The sequence below is a fragment of the Lepisma saccharinum genome, chromosome 15, assembly GCF_977018435.1.
Source record: "Lepisma saccharinum chromosome 15, izLepSacc3.1, whole genome shotgun sequence".
Lineage (NCBI taxonomy): Eukaryota > Metazoa > Arthropoda > Insecta > Zygentoma > Lepismatidae > Lepisma > Lepisma saccharinum.
Genome location: NC_139243.1, coordinates 24,870,870 through 24,892,712, shown reverse-complemented (window position 1 = coordinate 24,892,712; position 21,843 = coordinate 24,870,870). Strand labels below are relative to the sequence as shown.

At 36.9% G+C, this 21,843-nt stretch overlaps 1 protein-coding gene across 3 annotated transcripts in view; it reads right to left on the bottom strand.

Annotated features, from left to right (window-relative positions):
* Nucleotides 1-21,843, bottom strand: part of LOC145999644 (uncharacterized) — a 58,988-nt gene that overhangs the window by 35,758 nt on the left and 1,387 nt on the right. For 2 of the 3 annotated variants that reach the window (XM_083136754.1, XM_083136753.1), the window contains exons 2-7: nt 21,478-21,731; nt 15,471-15,643; nt 11,368-11,443; nt 3,868-3,978; nt 1,701-1,809; nt 136-203 (exon numbers count right to left, since the gene is read on the bottom strand). In XM_083136754.1, the coding sequence (XP_082992880.1) occupies nt 136-203; nt 1,701-1,809; nt 3,868-3,978; nt 11,368-11,443; nt 15,471-15,643; nt 21,478-21,718 (778 nt within the window). In that variant the 5' untranslated portion in view covers nt 21,719-21,731. Of the gene's footprint in view, nt 1-135; nt 204-1,700; nt 1,810-3,867; nt 3,979-11,367; nt 11,444-15,470; nt 15,644-21,337; nt 21,441-21,477; nt 21,732-21,843 lie in introns of those variants that run through there. The other variant, XM_083136755.1, reaches the window with a different exon arrangement.

Sequence of the window (21,843 nt, the reverse complement as noted above, 5' to 3'; positions counted from 1 at the left end):
GGCCCTCAATGGGCTGTTGCTCTACGGGTTATTATTAATATTAATATCAATTTCTACATATGCATTTCTGAAACACACCACTCATTAGTATTAATTTTATTTGAGTTTAATATTACCACATCAATGAAAAATTACCTTCAGTCCGAATGTATCCACCAAATATCTGGTTAAATGGTGTTGTTTCCTTGCTACTGCTGTCAAGTCTGAAAGAGATTCAGAGAAACAACTTAATAAAAAAAATATTACATTTAGACTTCTTGCACTTTTTCTGTCAGTGCACTAACTTGAAATGTCACTATTATCTACCTTTCTACAGCAGAGGTCACTGATTTCTCTCAAGTAGCACCCTTATAATCCTCATGATACAAGATGTATATCAGACTGAACATAGGATGACACACATCAAAGATAAGAGTGCAAACAATTCAGTTAGTCTAGCAACAAATCAGCAGCTGAATGCTGTTTTTATCATATCTCCACTTTTTGTCAAAACACGAGTTAATCATGTTCTGTATATGTTAATGTGTCCCACTCCAAAGCAACATATCTGGTTGTTAGGTGGTGTGAATTTTCAACAATGATAAAATGTTTATGCAACTACACATAAATCAAACTTTAATCGGGCCTCTCGAGAAGTTAGTGCAGATGAACATACGACAAAATAGCATTCAGCCGGAAAAATGCAGACAAACTTCATGCACAACGTTACTAAAAACTTCGCAGTTTGTAAAATTAAGTTCAAGAGAAATAACCTATTTAGAGAAGCACATCATTCAAGGCAAATTGTTATGATCATAAGAATTAAAATTGTTATGCAGTACCACAAAAACCAGTGTTGTTGATCATTTACATCAGTTCTAGCAATGGTATTATCTAACCTGGGTACCTGAATTTCAGTAACTGATTGAAATAAAATTTTCAGGTGTGTCAGCACTAAGGCTATTTGCACCTATCACATTATATTGGGATCAGCCACTAACTAAATCAACACTCATCCGATACTAAAATCCCTTAACTAGTTAAAAGCTGAGGCTATAAAGGGGCACTCAGCACATATATGGACATGGACATATCCTACAGAGGATTAAATTGGCCATAGGTCAAGATCCTAGTTGGTCTGCAACATTGTAGTTGATGTGGTGTACTACATGGAAGTGAGGTTGACTTTTTGTGCCTTCTCAAAAGGTAATCTCTTACACCTCTCAATTTCAGTAGCTTAACAAACTGCTCCTCTAGACCATATTACTGTGGTCACACAGAAACAACAAAAGCAAACAGTTCTCCTTGCCATGTGCTAAATACATGCACACATACACAATCTACCTAGCATGCTGCCTAACCTAAGTAATTGTTGGCACGAATTTCTTAAATTTTTATGATCGTGAGAGCATAGCAGTATTAAGTTTATTATTTTGCACGGGAGACATGAATCTTTCCCAAGAAATTTCTTGTGTAACATTTACTTTTTTCTAATTGCGCTTGTCGGGAAAGGGATACCAAAAGTTAACTTCTGACACTTTTTCAATGTAATAAAACCAATCTACAGTACACCCTTGTCTCCCTGTCATGATTTTGTACATCACTGCGCAATTGTAAAGCACACCCCAAGAGGCTTACGGTTATTAAAAGGTCTCATCTGCTAAAAGTTAAAATATGGTAATGTATAAATATGATTCAAAGAAAATAACCCCATAACTTACTTCAATGGTTTCACTCTGGATAAATATGCTTTCTCCATGCTTTCTATCAGGTACCTCATAAATTCATGCGCGTCTTCTTGCTGCCCATGGACCATATGTTTACAAATCACTACAAACAGAGAGAACTTTGGTAAAGTATCAATATGCAAGATTACAACTGACAACCTGTAGTAATAAAATAAAAATTGCAAATGTTATTAAGTGTACAAATTTATTCTCGGCTCCTAAATTAATTCACCTATTATACTTTATTGTTGGAATAGTTCAAATTGGAAATTTCCCTGCCTTCTTTGGGTACTCCAATACCAACCTAGAAAGGTAAAATACCCAACAGCAGACATTGTAACAAAGACGTATTAGTGGTCATAATGTTCAAAAAGTAGCATGCCAAGCAGTGCTGAGGTGGGAAAAGATTTGTTCGGTCTTTAGTGAAGACGTTGTGTCATACAGCACCTGCAAGAACTGGGTTCAATGATTCCAGGAGGAAAATTTCAATGAACAGCATCCTGGACAGCCAAAGAATGGAGGATGAAGACTTGGAGCAAATCGATTGAGAGAAAAAGACCATTTACCAGCAGTGGACCTGGACAGGTGATACTGCTGCATGATGAGATCAGGCTGCACACTGCAAAAGGAACTAAGGAGATGCTCTAATCATTGGGTTGGATTGGGAAGTTCTGCTTCATGCAGCTTATTGCCCTGACCTGGCCCCTTCAGCACCATCTGGATTCCCACTTCAGAAACCTTCAAGAGGTATCATAGTAAATAGCACTGTTGACTTTATAGTCTCTAAACTGGTGTCATTCAATCGGCAGGGGTTTCGCCAGGGGCCCGGAAGATGACAAGCGGAAAATTCCAATGGAGATTACTTCACTGATTAAAATGTAGACTATTCTTCGGGAATAAACATTTTCTTTCTTCTTGAAAAAAGGCCAAGAATTAATTTGCGCACCTAATACTTGAATAAAATGAATGACACTCAAGCTTCTTTATTTATTATATGCAACTAGGTAACTGCAATGTGTTTCACCTTTGGAGAAAGACACTGTCTATTACGATGTTTGCATTCATAACTTTTATAACAAAATGGAGGAATTTTGCACTAAACTACAAACTCTTCAGTCACATTGGATCCATAAAATTATCAGTAATATTACCAATAAACTGTTCTTAGAAGTTCTGTATTATTTTGTTGAAACTAATACAATGGCATCCATATATTGGCCAATACGGATAGAGTACTGAATATTCTGTGCCATCTGACATGTGACTTGAAATTAACCTGGGAAGAGTGGCAAATGGAAAGGTGCACATCTGTCAATAAAAAAACACATCCATACTTGCTCACAGTCACATGACAACCAAAACCATGGTGATGTAAGGTTGAAGAGACTAGAAAGTTGCTGGAAATTCTTGTACTTGTGGTTAAAGGATTAGAATGTGAGCCACAACAAGGTGATAAAAATGATACTGGAAGTACTGAATAGAGGTGAGCTCTAGCGTGTCTAATGAGGATTCATTTCACTTTCGTTTTGGTAACGAGTTCGATCTACCCATATGCCACCTCAAAACATGGCCAAATTAAGCGAGCATTTTATTACGAAGTGCTTGCCAAGAGAAAGCGGGAAGATGGGGCTGGGGGACAAAGAGTAAGAAATTGTTACTGATTCTATGAAATGTTCACAATGTTGATAAATTTAAAAAACGGCAATATTACAGCAAAACATAACTGTCGCCAGGCTGAAATTTTTAATCGCCATGGCAACCTGGATTTTTCGAGCTATGGGTATCTGTATTATGAAAAATTAGTTTCTTCTCAAGTACGAGACATGAAAACCATTAAAGTGTACAAGACTGCAGGTGTTACATTTCGATAGTTCAAAAATGTCAAGTAATGGCAAAATAAGTCATGCCATGTAGTCAAATGTGGGGATGCAGAGGCACAATCCTGGACATTTTCAGAGGTAATGTGATTAGCACCATGCTCTGGCCACCTTCATCCATCAGGGTTGCCCCCCAGAGCCACTGGAAACTGCTGAACAAAAAATGCCCATCTGAAATACCTCACCCTGGGAATTCGAACCCAGGTCTCAAAAGTGCCAATCAGATGCTATTTTATACAATTAATTGACAGTAGTCTACGCAATGCCTTGCTCAAAATACTTACTTTTCAACTTATGATATATTAAGAGAGGCTTAATAACACTTCCTGACTTCTGATGTGATGCTTTTAACGTTTTTGCCATAGCACATATTGTGCATTCCTGCACTGCTCCATCTGCAAGAAAAAAAAAAGGAAAATAAAACATCCAATCATCATCATGGTGCAAAATTACAAATTGAAAGGAAAACACACTTGCTCAATAACTTTCACCTTTCATTTAAAATGATCCTAATAAGAATTTAGGTAAATACAGTAGAACCCTAATTTACCGTATTTACTCATGTATAATGCACACTTTCCCCCAAAATTTTTGCACCAAAAAACTTTGGTGCGTATTTTTTCATTCATTGTTTTCTGCCTAATTGGCAGGTTTTTCACTGCAATCTCCAGCTTTCCCTGTTCTCTGCCTTACGCTTCGTAATAGCATACGACCCAGTTAATTTAATATCATCCATAAGCTGATATCTCTTTCTTCCACGGACTTTTCTTCCTTCAACCATTCCCTCCAAGGCATCTCTTAGCAGGCAGTTTCTTCTTAGACAGTGTCCTAACCAGTTTCTTTTCCTCTTCTTGATGGTCTCCAGTATAGATCTTTTTTCACCAACTCTTTTCAGTACGGCTTCGTTTCTTACCTTGTCTGTCCATTTTACACGCTCCATTTTTCGCCATGTCCACATTTCAAAAGCTTCGAGTCGTTTCTCTTCATTTCTTCTCAACGTCCAGGTTTCTGCACCATATAGTGCTACACTCCACACAAAACATTTCACTAATCTCTTCCTTAGACCTATGTCCATGGGTCCACAAAAAACATTTTTTCTTCTATTGAAAGCTTCTTTTGCTATTGCGATTCTCATTTTCACTTCTTGGTTGCAGCTCATGTCACTGCTTATAGTGCATCCGAGGTACTTGAAGCTATCCACTTGCTGGATTCTTTCACTGTTTGCTCTCACATTAATATTCCTTGGTTTCCGTCCTATAACCATTGCCTATGTCTTCTTTACATTAATCTTCATTCCATACTGCTCACAGCTGCTGTTTAACTCTTCTAACATACTATTTATGGTTATTTCATCCTCAGCGAATAATGCCATGTCATCAGCAAATCTTATGCAGTTTATTCTTCTTCCTCCCAATTTGACACCTCCTGTGCCCTGGAAACAAGTTTTCACTATATCTTCTAAATAGATATTAAACAAAGTAGGCGATAGGCAGCATCCTTGTCGTACTCCTCTTCCAATTTCACAGCCTTCTGTCATTTCGTCTCCTGTTCTCACTTTAACTCGTTGATTCATGTATAAGTTGCTTAGAAGTCTTCTCTCTTTCCAATCTACACCAATTTTCTTCAGAATTTCTAAAAGTTTAACCCAATTCACTCTATCAAAGGCTTTCTCCAGGTCTACAAATACTACAAACACCTCCTTTCCTTTCTCTAAATATCTTTCCCCAATGGTCCTCAGTAAACCAATTGCATCCCTTGTACCTCTTCCTTTCCTGAAACCAAACTGTTCTTCCTCTAACTCGCCACTGACCTTCGAGTATAGGCGTCTGTTCAGAATTCTTAGAAGAATTTTTGCCGAGTGAGATATCAAGCTGATTGTCCTGTACTCAGAACATTTTCTGGCATTGCTTTTCTTCTGCAGAGGTACCAAAACAGTCTCCGTGAAATCTTGTGGCCAATCCCCTTTCTCATAGATTTCATTGCATAAGTGCAGTATTTCTCTTTTTCCATCTCCCAGGCATTTGATAAGTTCAACAGGAATTTCATCAGTGCCCGTTGCTTTCCCATTCCTCATTTCTTTGAGTGCTTGCTCAAATTCTTCATTCAGGATATAGTATCCTTTCTCATCATCAGGCACGTCGTCTTCATTTTCTACATTCAGACTGTCTGGGCGATTCTCTTTCTGGTAGAGCTCTTCAACGTACTTTCCCCACACATTCGATATTCCTTTTTTGTCTGTGATTTCACATCCTTCCTCGTCTTCTATCATCCACATTGTTTTCCATTTCTTCTTTTGGAAGCCCAAGCAGTTTACTTCACGATACATCAAGTCATACCTTCCTCTTTTTTCCAGTTCTTCAATTTCTTCACATTTTTGTTTCATCCATTGTTCTTTTGCCCTGTCAGTTTCTCTTCTTAGCTGGTTATTCAGTATCTTGTAATTATGTCTTCCCTCTTCTGTATTTACATTCTTCCATTTTCTCCGTTCCTCCATTTTTTCCAGCATACTTTCAGTAATCCATGGTTTCTTTGCACTTTTCCTTTCCCTGTAGCCTATTGTTTCATCCACTGCCTTCTGTAAGCAGCTTTTTATTCCATCCCACATCTCATCCTTATTGTTACAACTAGCTTTAAACTTATTATAGTTTCCTTGGAAATGTTCTGCAAATTTTTGTCTTTCGTCTTCTTCCCTTAGCTTCTCTAAGTGGGGTTTCTTGCTCACCTGGTTTTGGGTTATCTTCTTCAATGTAAGATTGATTTCTCCTATTAGCAAGATGTGGTCTGAATTAATGTCAGCTCCTGGCAATGTCTTCGCATTTTTCAAACAATTTTGAAATCTTTCTTGTACCAGTATGTAATCTATCTGGTATCTTTTACAATCTCTTGGACATATCCAGGTGTACCTCCTTCTCTTATGTTGCTGGAACAGTGTGTTGCCAACAATTAGGGAGTTTCTTTTACAGAAATTTACCAGGCTTTCCCCTCTCTCATTTCTCTCGCCTAATCCATATCTTCCTACTGTACTTCCATCCTGCCTTTCTCCTACTACAGCATTCCAATCACCCATTACGATAATGCACGATCCCTTTCTCTCTTTTTCCATCAATTCCTCTATCTTCTCATAGTTTTCCTCCACTTCTTCTTCTGACAACCCACTATGTGGCATATACACTTGAATTAACACTAAGTCTTTCTTCTTTATGCACAAAATATTTTTTCATGTTTACGGAACCCTATCATGTTATATATCGTAGTAAACCTTGAATTCTGTAGTTTCTGAATATGGCAACAGTATTACATTCAGGATGGAGACACTAATGTGAATGCAGTTGAAATAAACTCATCACAAAGTGAAGAAGAAACGTTCCAATTTTTGTGGTACTTTGGATGAAAGAAAAGATAAGGAGAAAGAAAATAATAAGAGTGTGTAAATGCCTTAATGAAATAAATCTTGTTCTGCTAACTGCTAGTTTGACGGTCCTGAAGGGGCCTCTTATAAATGTTACGTCAGTCATTTTAGAAAAAGTAAAGAGAAAATCAGCAAAACCACGCATAAAAGTTTAAAGGCCATTTTCCATGATTTTTCACTTTGTAATATAACGTTCTGCAACACAAGAAAAGCAGTGCCGTTCTGGCAGACTTCGAGCATGCACCTCCCATGTGATGGGATGTGTATCAGCGGTATTTGTTGGACAAGAAATAACAGCAAATAACTTCCTGAGAACTGCAAATCCATAATGTAATTTTGATCTCCCTTTCTACTATTACAGAATAAATAAGGGAGGGATGGGCCGATATGAAATTTTGGCCGATACCGATACAGTACCGATATAAAATTTACTGATACCGATAACCGATATTCTACCGATCCGATATAAAATTAGAAATGGTCCTTGAAGACCCTGAAATTTACATTGATCTCCATAATAAATGTGTGTTTCGAGCTGATTGCAATGCAAAAGAGGTTGAATATTTAGACATTTACTTTTTCAGAAAGTAGGGCATGGAGATTATCCATAAAAATTACAACAAAATGGCAGAATTTTGCACTAAATTATAAGATATTTATCGATATATCGGATTGGTAAAATAATCGGTAATTTTACCGATAAACCGATATGCCTATATCGGCCGATACCGATAGAGTACCGATTAATCGGTCCCATCCCTAAAATAAGGTGGTTAAAGAGTGAAAGCTTTGGGATGCTAAACACAGTGGAGGGAGAGGGGGGGAGGGCTTGGGTTGGGTTGGTGACTTACTGTTTACACAAGAAGATATTCTCCTCTTGGTCCACATAGCAACAGGTGACTCATTGAAAAGGTATGATGTCACTAGCTCTTGATTGGCATAGCAACAGCTTTACGGCCTACAACTAAGAAAGCCATTTCTTGAACCTGGATTATACTGCGCATTATACAAGAGGTAAATTTTTTTGTTACTTTTCCCCATCAAAAACCAGGGGTGTGTATTATACATGCGTAAATACGGTAAATTCCTGGATTTTACAATTTCCTGCATTATAGATTCATTCTTCATGGTCTCAATGGAGGAAAATAACTTTTTTCCACATCCTGCATTTTAAGTTTCTTTCACATTGGTCCACTGTAAAACAGAAAACCAAGATTTCACTGTACTTTTTTAGATCTTGTTTCTTCGATTTTTGCATCAATATGGCCTGCTGTTTCATCTGGGTTGATATCAGGGAGAGCATTAGTTCCTTTGTTTTACCTCTTCTACCACATTTCTTGCAATATCTAAAAAAAATGGTGGCTTTTAATTTTCATGCATTTCTGTGCTTTTACCTTTAGTGGACGGAATCTCACAAGACAGTAAACTCTCTCCTGAGAGGAACTTTCCAAACTTGGTGCAAAGAAAAAGAATCGTAGCTTGAAAACCAATTGTCATAGAGAAATGAAACCTGTTTTCTTTGGGGTGGGGCAGGAATTTAATTCCTAGAACCATGCAAAGTTTCATTGATAATAGGCTCATACTCTGTTAAAACAAATACTTTGTTCCAAGATGGAATCGAAAGCTTGGAAGAACTCCTCAAGTGTTTCTTATCGCGCTGTTTGTGTTTTTTATATTGTTTTTAACAAATATGTTGCCGGCACGAGACGTAAGAAGTTTTTTACTGTCACAGGTTCATACTTCTTGGGGAAAAATAACAAAAAATGCATAAGAGTGACAGTGTTGCCAATTTATGGAAAGTATTTCCAGAATTTCGCTTCTAGCATTGTTGCTTTTGACATAGGATGGACCAAATTTGGAGGGAAGCATGACAAAACACCACTCTTTGAGAATATTAAATGCTTGTTCCCAAATTTTTTTTTAAAAAAATAACGAACGGAAATTATGCAACATTCTTGAAAGTTACATTTTTGGGAAATCTTGAAAATTGGTCACTTTTTCCCCTGGACCCCTAATTGTCGCACATTCTAAAAGTGTTATTTTGTTTATATAAAAGTGAAATATATCAGGAAAAAACTGTGGTAGAGGAGTTGCAGCCCTTTTCATAAAATCTATCCCATGACACTCACGAGGGAAACAAAGGAATTTCAGGCTGGCCATTCTAGGACCATGATAAAATCCAAGTAAAATTGCCAGTATTCAATGTTATATGTTTTCTCTATTTTACGTATTACTGCTTACCCACACATGTACACACACAAATATATTAACAATATAAAAGTCTGTGAGATTCCAATTAAATTAAACAATCTCTTTCTTCTCAGTTGACAATGCGACCTAGGTCGCGAAATATCAAACTACAGTAGAGCGTTGATTATCCGAAGTAATTGGGGGACATGGGTGTTCGGAAAACTGGTTTGTTCGGATAATCGAACTGTACATGTTTATTTGCCAAAAAGAAGTACTGTACAGTAAATTTATTCATAAAAACAGGCATCTCTTTAAGTATTACAAAGTAACGTACAAAGGCAACTTTAGTAGGAATATATAGTATGTGGTACAGTTTATTAAACAAAAATATGTACATACAACACGTTTACGTTTAAGCATTTTGTATCGTCAAGTTCACTTCTTCACGCAGCAGCACACAAGTGGTCGTAACAGAGAACAGAAGGTTACTGTTTGCACCGTGAGAAGCTCTTCTTGGGGGCGCGCAATCCTTCAAACTGCACGGAGCGGCACGCCTCAACTCTAAGCTGGCGCAGCTGTTGCTGTGAACAGCTTTGATACTGCCGCTACTTCTACAGCCAGTGCCAAACCGACAGAAGTGTGCTGATTGTTGAAACACAGCGACTGGCGGCTTGGCCGGTCAGCAGCACCTTATGAAGGCCCCATTAGAAGCAATGTTCAGCCAGCGGTGGCTCAGTGCGGCGACTACTGTGGGAAACTTGGTTTGGGAGTGAGGGGGATGATGGACGGTAGGGTGGGAGAGTAACAGGTGCGAGCGAGTACACAGTTCGGTTAAGCGGTCGTTCGGTTGACCGACGTTCGGATAATCGACGCTCTACTGTATTTCGTTTCGTGTGGTAAGTGTTTACTGTCTCCTTCATTATTAGTCTGTATGTATGTATGTGTGTATATATAAAATATTTAATTTAAGGTGCGGAGTTTACATTTGCCATTTTACATACTCAGGCTCCTCGAAATACATCTACAAACACAAGTCACAAATGTTACGGGGATATACTAATCTACGAATTATTGTTAATTATTAGAGGCACATATTTTTGGTAAATAAAATAAAATTTCGGTGTTATAGCTGTGAATAATCACATCAAGACACAATGACATTTTGGTTTTAAAATTGTGAATATAATCCAAAATTTGATTTCAAAAGTGCACTTATTACACAAAATAAACTTACCCCTTTTAATAGCACATTTATGTGGTTACCAGAGTATTAAGTTTATTCCTGTGTAAAGGGGTTCATTTTTGTCAAATATTTACAGCAGAATTGATCAATTTTTCGTGAATTGCATAACTCACAGGATACTTCAGACTTCAGAAAGTGTCGCGTCGGTATATAAACGGTAAATTTCGCGTTTAAGAGTATATTTTGCATTTCATTTCGCATTATTTCGTGACAAAACAGGGTAGAAAAATGCACCTCACACCTTTCAGAAACATGAAAAATGAACATTATAGCATGTTATTTCATATTTCGTGTTTTCGTCAAAAAACGAAATTTGCATGCCTCTATTAATTATACAAGAATTTCGAACTCAAATTTACCTAACAACTTCAAGATATCTTGCAATAATCTTCCATCTGTTGGACAGATTATTCTCCAAAGGACACTGTTTTATTTTCCATGCTGCTTTCTTTTCCTTCCTTGATAAAAACAAAAGCTAAACTGTGAAAAGCTTGGCTCAGGGCATTTATAAATATGTACAAAATCAATGTGATTTGGTATAATAAAAGTTGCAATTTTTCACATCTACGGAGAAAAATTCACGCATAATTCCCGGAGCAAATAATTTACGCACAATTCCCAGTTAAGGAATTCCCGGTGAATAGCCACCTTGAATTTTCAAACTAAGCTTGTTAATAATAATAGCAACAATGAATATATTGTTTTGTAATTCAAAACCTTCGTATGCATATTAATGAACAAAAAAGACAGAACTGAAAATATCGTGTGTAGTTTCCAGAAAATGGCATGTTAATTGATGCCTTGTCATGCTGGGATATATATATATATCCCCATCCCTTGGCTAAAGGTTAACACAGGTATGACAATGCACTTTTGAAGCAATATTGATGGATGGTTAAATGCAACTAAAATTTGAAGGTTCCTTTTTATATTTGTACTTACTTGCTTGTTCACACTTTGCTAGATGATTAGAATCACTAAGAAGCCAATTGACTAAAGCAGGCACATGAAACAGAGCCTGAAAGAGAAGAGATTTGTCAGATTTTACACAATGTTATTTATTACTAGAGCCACATCAAGATTTTCATACAAAAACTGGACATATTTCAGGATAAGGGTGATACATAAAATGACATTCCCATGTTCAAATGGTGAATATAAGAATCCAAGAAAGCCATGAATAAATTTTGAAATGTGACCTTTGTAAAGAACTCTAGATATAGCCTAAATGGCTCTACTGGCAAAAGCATGAATAATTATGCAATACATTCTAATATATGAAGGTCTCGGGTGTAAAACATGGTGACATTTTGGTCATTTTAAAGTTACAAAGTAAAATGTGCCATCCTTCAATTTTCGAGTGAAATTGCCATGTCATACAATTTGCACTGGACTCAGTGAAGCCTTTTGAAATTGGTAAACAACAAAACACGAAAACAATTTATCTACAGTGTAGCTTCGAACAACATTTTTTCTTCATGAACTCGGAAATGACCAAAATGTCACCATGTTTTACACCTGAGCCCTTCGTATGACAGACTCTATACCATATCACTGCAGATTTTAAAATTCAGTTAGGAACAGTGAAAAGAATTATAATGACTTTATTATTCTGATTTAATGACACACATGGTGCAGAAAAAACACATTAGTGAAACCACGATTTTACGTTCCCGCATTATACGTTCATCCAGTCAGTTCCTGGCAAAAGGCAGTGTTAAATAATAGAATGTTCACCTCGATCTTACGTTCGCTCTAACTCCCCTTTCCCGCTTTATATGTTTTCCGAGCCGTCACAATGTCTTCATATTTGGCAGAAAACTGTTCTGTTAACCATGCGACTTCTCCCTCCATTTTCTTGCTTTCGCAGCTGTTTCATTCACCACGCAACCTTGAACTTCCAGATGTTAGGCTTTCATGCAAGAGGAGGGAGTGAAGTGGCATGGTTTACAGAAGGGGGGAGGAGGTGGGACACAACTTGCATTTATTGCACCTTCCTTAATGGACAGGAAGGGAAAACGGCACTTCTTGCATTCCCGGTAAAGATACAATGGGCCGATTCTTCTGCCTCAGGATCAGACAACAAGCCCACTGTTGCCAAACCGATTCTCCTTAAAATTTGGATGAAACAGAAGTTTGCCCTCCCCCCTTCGAGTGGAAAATTGACAACAGGAGTTGTTTACCATTTGTTTCTTTGCTCACACAGATTTCCAGAATCCTTCCTAGTTAACGGAAATGAAAAAGAAAAACGAGAAGGGGACTTGTTTGTGAAAACTTTTCCTTTCTTCTTGTCTGAAGCATTGGAATGAAAAAAAAATAAGAAGAAAGGTTTGCCAACCTCCGCTCTCTGATACTCAATACGAACTGCACTTCTTCTTCTTTAATGGGAAGTCGTTTAGATTCCTAAGGAAATACGAATGGATCTAGTCTATATTTCACTGTAAATTATTTTTAATCTGAATTTTTTTCAAGAATGCTATATCATTTGGTCGTCATTGATTGAGTTGGTGTCTTAAGTCCACATTATGCACAGTAAGTGTAATCGGGTCTGGACCTACAGTTTAAAGTAGGATCCGACCACTATGTGCCTCCATCATTTGGTCATCAGAATGAAGCTGAAAAAGGCATAAGCTAAAGTGATTATGTTTTTCTATGGGCAGATGAGCGATATTTTACTCACTGACGGAAAAATATTCTTGTCAAATCAATTGTTTGGTGGAGGGGGGGGGGGGGGGGCAAATTCGGACACATGCATTATTCTACGTGGGGCAGAGAACGATTTCTTTTATGCAGACTATATGACTTGAGTGTTGTACAGTCATGGAGTCGGGAGTGGATAAATGAGGGGTGTGGCAATATTCTCTGGGAGCAGTAAAATTTAGTGCACAGTGCACATTTAAATACCATTAAGATGCTTATTTGGGCCAAAAGAGCATATATTTATTTACTTTTTCTCATTCGCTGGGGAGCAGTGGTTACCTAGTCAGTAAGGCATCCAAATGCCACACTGGACACCAAGGTTTGATTCCCAGGGTGGATGATTTAAGCTGCCTCACAAAGAAGCTCTAGAGCTCACCTAGCCTCAAATAACTGGGTACCTTGGGGGTTAAGGGTGCCCAAGTATGGTGCCAATCACATCACCTCCCACATACCCCTCTATATATGCATCCCGGCACGGTGCAAAGTCCATGGGGAACTTTAACTTCACTTTTTCTCGTTTCCTCTAAAGGCGAAAACTAATAGTCAATTCTCCTTTCCTCTGCAGTCTACAATTAAGCAGTCACTCCTGAATATGTACATTCTACAAACATTAGAAGTGAAAAGAAACAGTCACCCACCAACCCATACATGAGCTCATTAATCTGGCACTGGTGTGCATGATTCAGCCTGTTTCTCTCTTTTTTTTTGAATGCCTCTATCTGGGTCGGAAATGTTGCTCGTATATCAGTAGCATTCAGGTGATGGCATGGGAGAGCGTAAAGCAGTGATCCTCCCACCCCCCACCCCTCTTTCTTTCTGCAACTTGGCCAGGAATGAGCACACTTGTAATAAGACTTTTGTTCAACAACTGCATTGGCACTGCTCCACAACATGTTCGTCTTCACTTCGCCTCCCTCCCGATATCGCCGGTCGGAGTGGTGTCTGCAGGCAGCACGCAGCTGGAGCCAGTGTTTTGTCTCGTGGCTCTTGAGCAATGACTCGTCCATCGTAAAGGAAAGAAAAACGGGGTTGTTTTCAATCTCACCTCAGAAGGTTGTTTTCCTTTTGAAGATTACGAAACACCAGCACCAGAAACAAAGCGACGAGTTAAAAGACAAGCTATTTTTTTTCTTGTTTTGCCTTCTGATAAATATCTTGAAAACACACAACAGTGCATGAAGGAAATGCTAACAATAATAAACTGTAAACTCTTCTTGGGAACCATTCACGTGCTGACTTGTAATATTAAACGCAGAGGGTGAGATAAAAAAAAAAGGAAGCATGCTATTTACAAGAAAACTATTGGTGGAAGGGGTGTTTCCCCTCTGCAACACTGCTAAATCCAACAATGAATCGTCAATTAGTATGGACTGAAATAACAATCAGTGGCATACCCAGAGGAGGGGTTGATGGGAGTCATAACCCCTCTTTGGCCCACTATTTCTAACAAAAAAAAAGCCAAAGGCAGAAAAAGATGCAAAATAACGGCTGACTAAAAAAGAAGAAGTATAAGCACCCTCCAACACAAAGGTAAAAAAAAGGTAAAGTGCTCCCCTGTGCTTAGCACCACGCCATGAAGGCGTATAGGGGATGTGGGGGTGATGTGATCAGCATCATGCCCCTGACTGCCTTTACCCCTCAGGGTTTCCCCCAGGTACCCATGTTATTTGACGCTGGGTGGGCAAAACACACTTTCAAAAATCCTGGGCATGTCACTGATAACAATCCCCCTATTGTGACATCTAAAAATGCGTAACTTTAACAAAGCTTGTAGCTTTAAGCTGTTGGGCTGATCGGGACTGGACACACATGCAGTTTAAAGTGGGATCTGAACCATTCTACATGTCTCAACTGTGAACTGAATCCAGGACACTTTGATTACTGTATAAAGATGCTTCACGTCCAACTATAAATGATCACTCCCTTCAATTACCGTATACTTCTAAAACTAGAAACCAATTACCAGTTTACAGACTCAGACCCACACACTCAGGAACATACATTGAACCTAACAGGTGGCAGATAGAAGCAGTGATCCACAGTCCCTACCCTCGAAAGTGGGTCACGTTAATCCGCCACTGATTTTCACAGCAGGTCTTACTTTTCTTTCCCTTAGAAATTCATAATCATACTTCTTTGCCATTGTTGAATTATTTTTGAAACAATATATCCCCTAAAAGTAGATTGTGAAGTCATTTCTTACTGACACTTGAGTTTCACCCCTCCCCTATGCTTTCCTGCTTTCTATTTGCAGGCCCCTGAAAAATGTAAAATCGAGGTTCCACTGTATTTCAAAAAGTTAATGAAAATTTCTTTAAACAAACTTTACTATTTGATATGCTTACCTGGAGAGTTGAATTCATGTAACATGTATTTCCCATATTTATCATACCAGCTCCCACTGGATACGAACCACGCCATCCTAATTGAATATGCTCTGGATCGAAAAGTACTACTTTTGGAGATGGTAATGTTTCGGGCTCTGCTTTCATGGCTGTAATTCCATTAGATGCTTCACCTACGAAAGAAATAACAAGATTAGAGTTGTTCATTTTGGTGGTACACTGCTGATATAATAACCTTATCAGTGCATGTACATCTTTGCAAATTGACCATGTGGCCAAATTTATTTTTATACTTATCATTTACTAGTATACAAGCATCTTTCCTCAAGACCTAAGCTAATGTTAGGACAAAAAGCATACCGTCAATGTTACGTTGACGTCTGCTTTTCACATTTGTCCAAAATTGGTTGGTCAACGAATTTAGTAGTACCATGTAATTTATGGTGTAATGCACTCATTTTAAGGTTCTGTAAAATTAATTAGAAAAATCCTCACTTTTACTTACAAGAAATAAAGACAAATTACACAAAGTAATAAAAATTCTACTTAAAAAGCAATTGAATAATGCCTGTTGAACTGCACTTTGGATGAAAATGCTGGGTAACCTTGATCCTCTGTACCCCTTGCATGGTTTATGTAGATTCTTTTGTTTACGAATGTTTACCATTGTTTTTAGTTTTTTTATTGTGAAGTAAAGTATATCTGTTACCTTACCGTGAAGAACAGCCCAAACTCTTTGTTAAAGTGAATATAGCACCTAACACGACATTCCACAGCAGCAGCTATAATTTTACATCATTAGTTTAGGATTGTTAGGTTTGGGATTCATAGCAAATTTCAACATGTTCTTTCGCTATTTGCGTGTGCATACAAACTGTTTTTACTTATTCGGGCCATACTTTGAGGTCACATATCTCCGATATTTGTGTTTCCTGCATGCTGGAACCATTTTATATTACAGAAAAACATCGAAATCTGTTGATTAATAAAAATTTCGACGTAATTCTCGAGGGGGTACAAATGCTGTATAAGGAAGAAAATTGCAGCAGTAAGTGAGGCGCGTGTACTACGGACTTAGCATTGTTTATTACGAGCATTCTTATTTTTGGGTCATTTGAACAGTGTTCATCTGTTTACTGTAAATCACGGACCGTTTGTTTGGCAGAGTTACTTGTCTCCTATGGTGGGATTACTCGACGTTGGCTTGTTAATTGTCAAAATAAACTAAAATATTAATATCAATGGACTTAGTCTAATTGAAAGTTAGCATGAAACCCTCCAGCTTGTGCTCTTAAAGCTACTGAGGAAGACGTGCAAGAAACAAAGAGAGGGAGGAAAGCTTGATGTTTGTTTGGTTTGGGAAGGAAGGGGTTTGGATTGGGGGTTTCTTGTAACTTTTGGGGGCTTTGAGGTTTATCTCGCCTCCGGGGTGTCGTTGTAATATGTAAATATGTTTCTAACTTTTAGTGTACAGAAACAAACAGTGAAAGAATTCTATGAAAAACAAATTAAAGGACATTATCATTTAAATTTCTCTATGTTGTTCTTTGAAAATTGTGCCACAAGAATTATGACTCTCCAAAATTTGATCTGACACATAAATATTACACCATAGGAGTTGAATGACTCCTAATTTCATTACCTTACTGCCACTGATACCGATGCTTGAAAAATGAAATAAAAGTTTTTTTTCAATATACTGATTAATGTTAATGTAAGTATTCTGTTCCAATAATATGTATGAACTTGTTTAAAATATTCAAGAAATACATAAAAATATTTTGCATCACTTCCGGGATAATTAGAGTGAGAAAATGCCACGAGGGCGAAAGACAAAGATGTTTGAAAATGCAGGCATTGGCTCTGCCCTAAGTTCATTGTATTCTTACATCTGAGGCAGATGTACAGTGGAACTCCTATTTTACATTTACCCACAATGGATGTTCAATTTTCATGGTACCATTGGAGCAAAAGGCATGGACATGTGAAATAACACAAAGTAATGATGAATAAATTCTCTCGGGCTATCGACCAGGTCAATTCTGGAACAGTTTCCGAGCTTTCAAGAGCTAACGTCGCTCTCATATTCAGGGTAGAAGTGAAGATGAGAGTGAGATGAGATGAGTTGAAAGCTCGGAAACTGTTCCAGAATTGATCTACTCAATAACCAGAGAGAATTTATTCATCACTCATTTATTTTTATTTTATATCTGTAACTCATACTATCTCTTGTATCTTATTATATTATGAATGAATATATTACTTTACTTTACTGTAGATTTATAGATGTATTCTAATTGTACATATACAATGTGACAATTCTGAACTTTTGTAAAAGTTGAATGGATGCTAATAAATCAATCAATCATCACCAGGAAAGCTTCAAGAATTATAACATAATGTAATGTTTATTTTTCATGTTTCTGTAAGGTGTGAGGTGCATTTTCCTACTATGTTTTGTCATGAAATGATGTGAAATGAACTGCAAAATAAGTTCTTAAACGCAAAATTTAGAGCTAATTTACCAATGTGAAATTTTTTGAAGTCTGACTTATCCTGAGAGTTATGCAAACCATGGAAAATTGATTAGTTCTGATGTAAATATTTAGAAGCAAAATTTATGTCCTTTGTACAGAAATAAACTTAATACTTGGACAACTAAAGGGTGTTTCATAAACTGCGCAGTTTTTGAAAATGCAATAACTCAGTCAAAATTGCATGAAAATTGACATTTTTATTTTTATTATTTTACACATTCACTACGATTTATTAATTGAAAAGTGTCCAGCATATTTCTTCGTTTCGCATTATCGGTTGCTTTGATCTCTTGCTTCAACTGAATCTTGTAAGGGTGCATATGAAGGTCTTCTTTCAGTATTCGTTGCACTGAGGATACCGATATCCCCAACTGTTGTGAACGACGGCGAAGTGACTTCGCGGGGCTAACATTCACACTGTCTTGCACTACTGCAATGTTTTCATCTGTGAGACTACTACATTTTTGCCCAGGTGAATTTATAGTTGCAACTGACCCGGATATCTCGAATTTCTTCACCAACATCCTAACTGTTGTTACGTTTGAAGATCGCGCGAAGATTATACGAACTGTTTGTCTATAAGACTCCCCTCGCCGTTTCTGTAATGTGTTTTCTAGATAATGACGCATTGCTCGATGGTGAACCGCTCCATGGCAACTAAACTGAATAAATGTCAACAAATTGCTCAAGTAATAATCGGAGTGATCAGAGATTATGAAAATGATAAGAACAGTGTTGCCAACCTTCAAACAAAAAAAATGACAAGCGATTTAAAAACTGCGCACTTTATGAAACACCCTTTACATAAATGTGCTACTAGGAGGGAAAAGTTAATTTTGTTCAATAAGTGTATTCTTTAAATAAAATTTAGTGTTTTATTCAGCATTTTTACACCGAAATGCCATTTTACATTCTGCTTTTGATCCCGAACTGTACCCAGTTTTTAGTTTCGAAATCTTGATATTTTATCCACCATAAATATGTGGCTCTAGTTATGAAATTTTCCCCAATGTGACCATTTCCTCCCATTTTGTTTTTTTCATTTTTGTCCCCTTAAAAAATATAAAATGAAGGCTTCACTGTATGTCCTTTACATTGAAATATCAAGCATATTAAGAAATTTGTCCATCAAAGATTTATCAGAAAATTGTAAATTTTACCAATCTAATATATTTATAAATAGCTTTCATTTTGTTAAATTAAATACATAAAGGTATATTTATAATTCACAAGGTTTGGTTTGCAAAATAAATGTCTAAATTAGGGCAGAGCCAATTTCCACTGGTACTAATATTATTGTTTGAAAATTATGATTTTTTTAACACTATTGATTACTACTAATATCTACTGATTACTACTAATATGAAATTATTAATATTCAATTACACTGGAAAATTAAAATAGGCCTAGCTGTTATTTAATCACAAAATTTTTACACAATACTGATGTTAAATATTGAAAATTTAGACTGTTGAAGTATCGACCAATAGTAATACATTGGCATCATAATCAGTTCAGTCCTGGTCTAAATATACAGTTGCTTTATCAAAAGCAAAACTTATTTCAACAACCTGGTTCATTAAGGATGTGAAGTTTTTCACGGAGCAGTAGTAATATCATATCAAATCAATAGAATACTGGTTATTAGTGAAATTTGTATTGGTAAAAATTTCTAATTAATTCATTCCTAGCATTTAAACCAACACTCTCTTTAAAACAAAAATTGTTCATAAAATTTGTACATGGGGATATCTACATTACTCATTATTCAAGTTTTTTTTCACATTCAAATAGTAAATTTTAATATAAAAACTATCTGTAGTAGTCACAAGAGTAAAGCTGGCAATCATATGGCAGTAACAATTGGCGTGAGGCACCAAGATTACACTCTTCACAAATTAAACAATTCTGCTTGGAATTAAAAAGGTGCGGAGGTTTATTCAATATATTTTGGCTCTTTTATGTTACTATTCTATCTCTGTAGGGTATCTGTGATGATGAAGAACGAGGAACTGATGAAACACATCGAAGAAATACATAAAAAATTCAAGCCTTTTTCAGGATTTGATGCTAAGGGAGATTTCTGAAGTGACAGCGGAGGTTCACACCAGAGCGACAATTGTCCCTTCAGTCCATAAGCAAGCATTCACGGCACATGCGTGAACAACAGACCGAGGCGACATGATGTCTCATCCCTAACATAGACAGAAACACCTTAAAATTAGGGCTGAGTTGATGCTGATTATCGGAATTTATTTACCGATATTGGAAAATACTTTTCTGGCATTCTGATCTTTCACGGGGTCCGTAAAAGTGCTGCATGGCACTATAATGGAGTATAATTATCATGGAAATTATGCACAATTCTACGTTGTCCTTAATTTTGCATCAACATTGTATGAAAACTGGATTTTGTGATCACTTAACATGTATTTTAATATTTTTATGTAATTACCGCAAAACTTTTGGTAAATTTATGCATTAATTTGGAATACTTACACTCTAATATTAACGAATATTGTTAAAACTTTCAAGCCTCAGTAGAAATCTGGGTACCCTTGACCCTCTGTTCCCCCTACAGAAAGTGAAATATATTGGATGGTTTATGAAGTTCTTCAGTTGATTTTAGCTCTTGGATCTGTGTTATTTTGAAGTAAAGTACGTCTGTTACCTTACCACGTTACTTTACTGTGAAGCAGAACAGCCCAAAACTTCACGCAAGAGAATATAGCACCCAAAACGACTTTCCACAACAGGAGCTATAATTTTACGTAGTTAGGTTAGATACTGGTAGTTATATTCAGTGTGTTCCTTCTCTATTTTAGTGTACATACAAACAGTTTTTACTAACAAAAAGCAGCAAAAATAGTTCGAAATAGCATATTTTAACTTATGTGGGCCAATCTTTGGGATCAAAATATCTCCGTTAGTTGTGCTTTCCTAAAGCTGGAACCACTTATACATTACATAAAACATTGAAATCTATCAATTACAAAAAAAAAAAATTGACATAATTCTCGAGGGGGTACAGTGGGTAAATGGCCTCGGAATCTGTAGGAGTATTTGGATCAGTCCTACTTAAAATATGTTAATAACCTTATGGTTATGCTCTTTTACTAACATCGAGTGTCAACATTTGTTATATCTTATTGGCACTGTGCAGACTAAGACATGGCTGCTGAAATTTTCCAAATTATGTACTTATAAGTGTAAAAGTCATTTAAAATAACTGAAATAGAACAATGCAATATATCTTCCCATGCTCAAAAGAACAGTTTTAACATACAGAAAATTATATTATGAGTGTCAAACGATTCCCAAAAATATTACCTTAGTGTGAACGCTGTGCATGCTATGCTAGTGAAAGCAACTAGACTGAAAACAGTGAATTTTGTAGCCACAACCACATTCTCATTCTTCTGCTAGGAACCCACACTACATACACACTCAATAATATGGAGATACATCACCTAGTTTGTTAGACGAGTGTACACTGAGTCCATTTGATTGAGGATTTAAAAGAATGTACTTTGACTTTAAATCTTGCAGCACTTTTGACTGGTAATTCTCTGTAGGTTCATATTCTATCCTGGTGAGAAGCACTCGTTTTGCTGAAGCTACAAGCCGCTTCTCTAAGCTCCCATCTTTACTGGAGGAAGCAAGAGATATGCGGAGTGCAGCTGTTACAGGGTCACCGCTCGAAGCAGGCATAACAAATGCATAACTGAAAAGGAACAAGAATGTATATATTACATATCAAAGTACCCTTTACCAATAATAAATCCTCAGGACATGAAAATAATACATTACCCTGCAATTAATATTTTCAATATGGA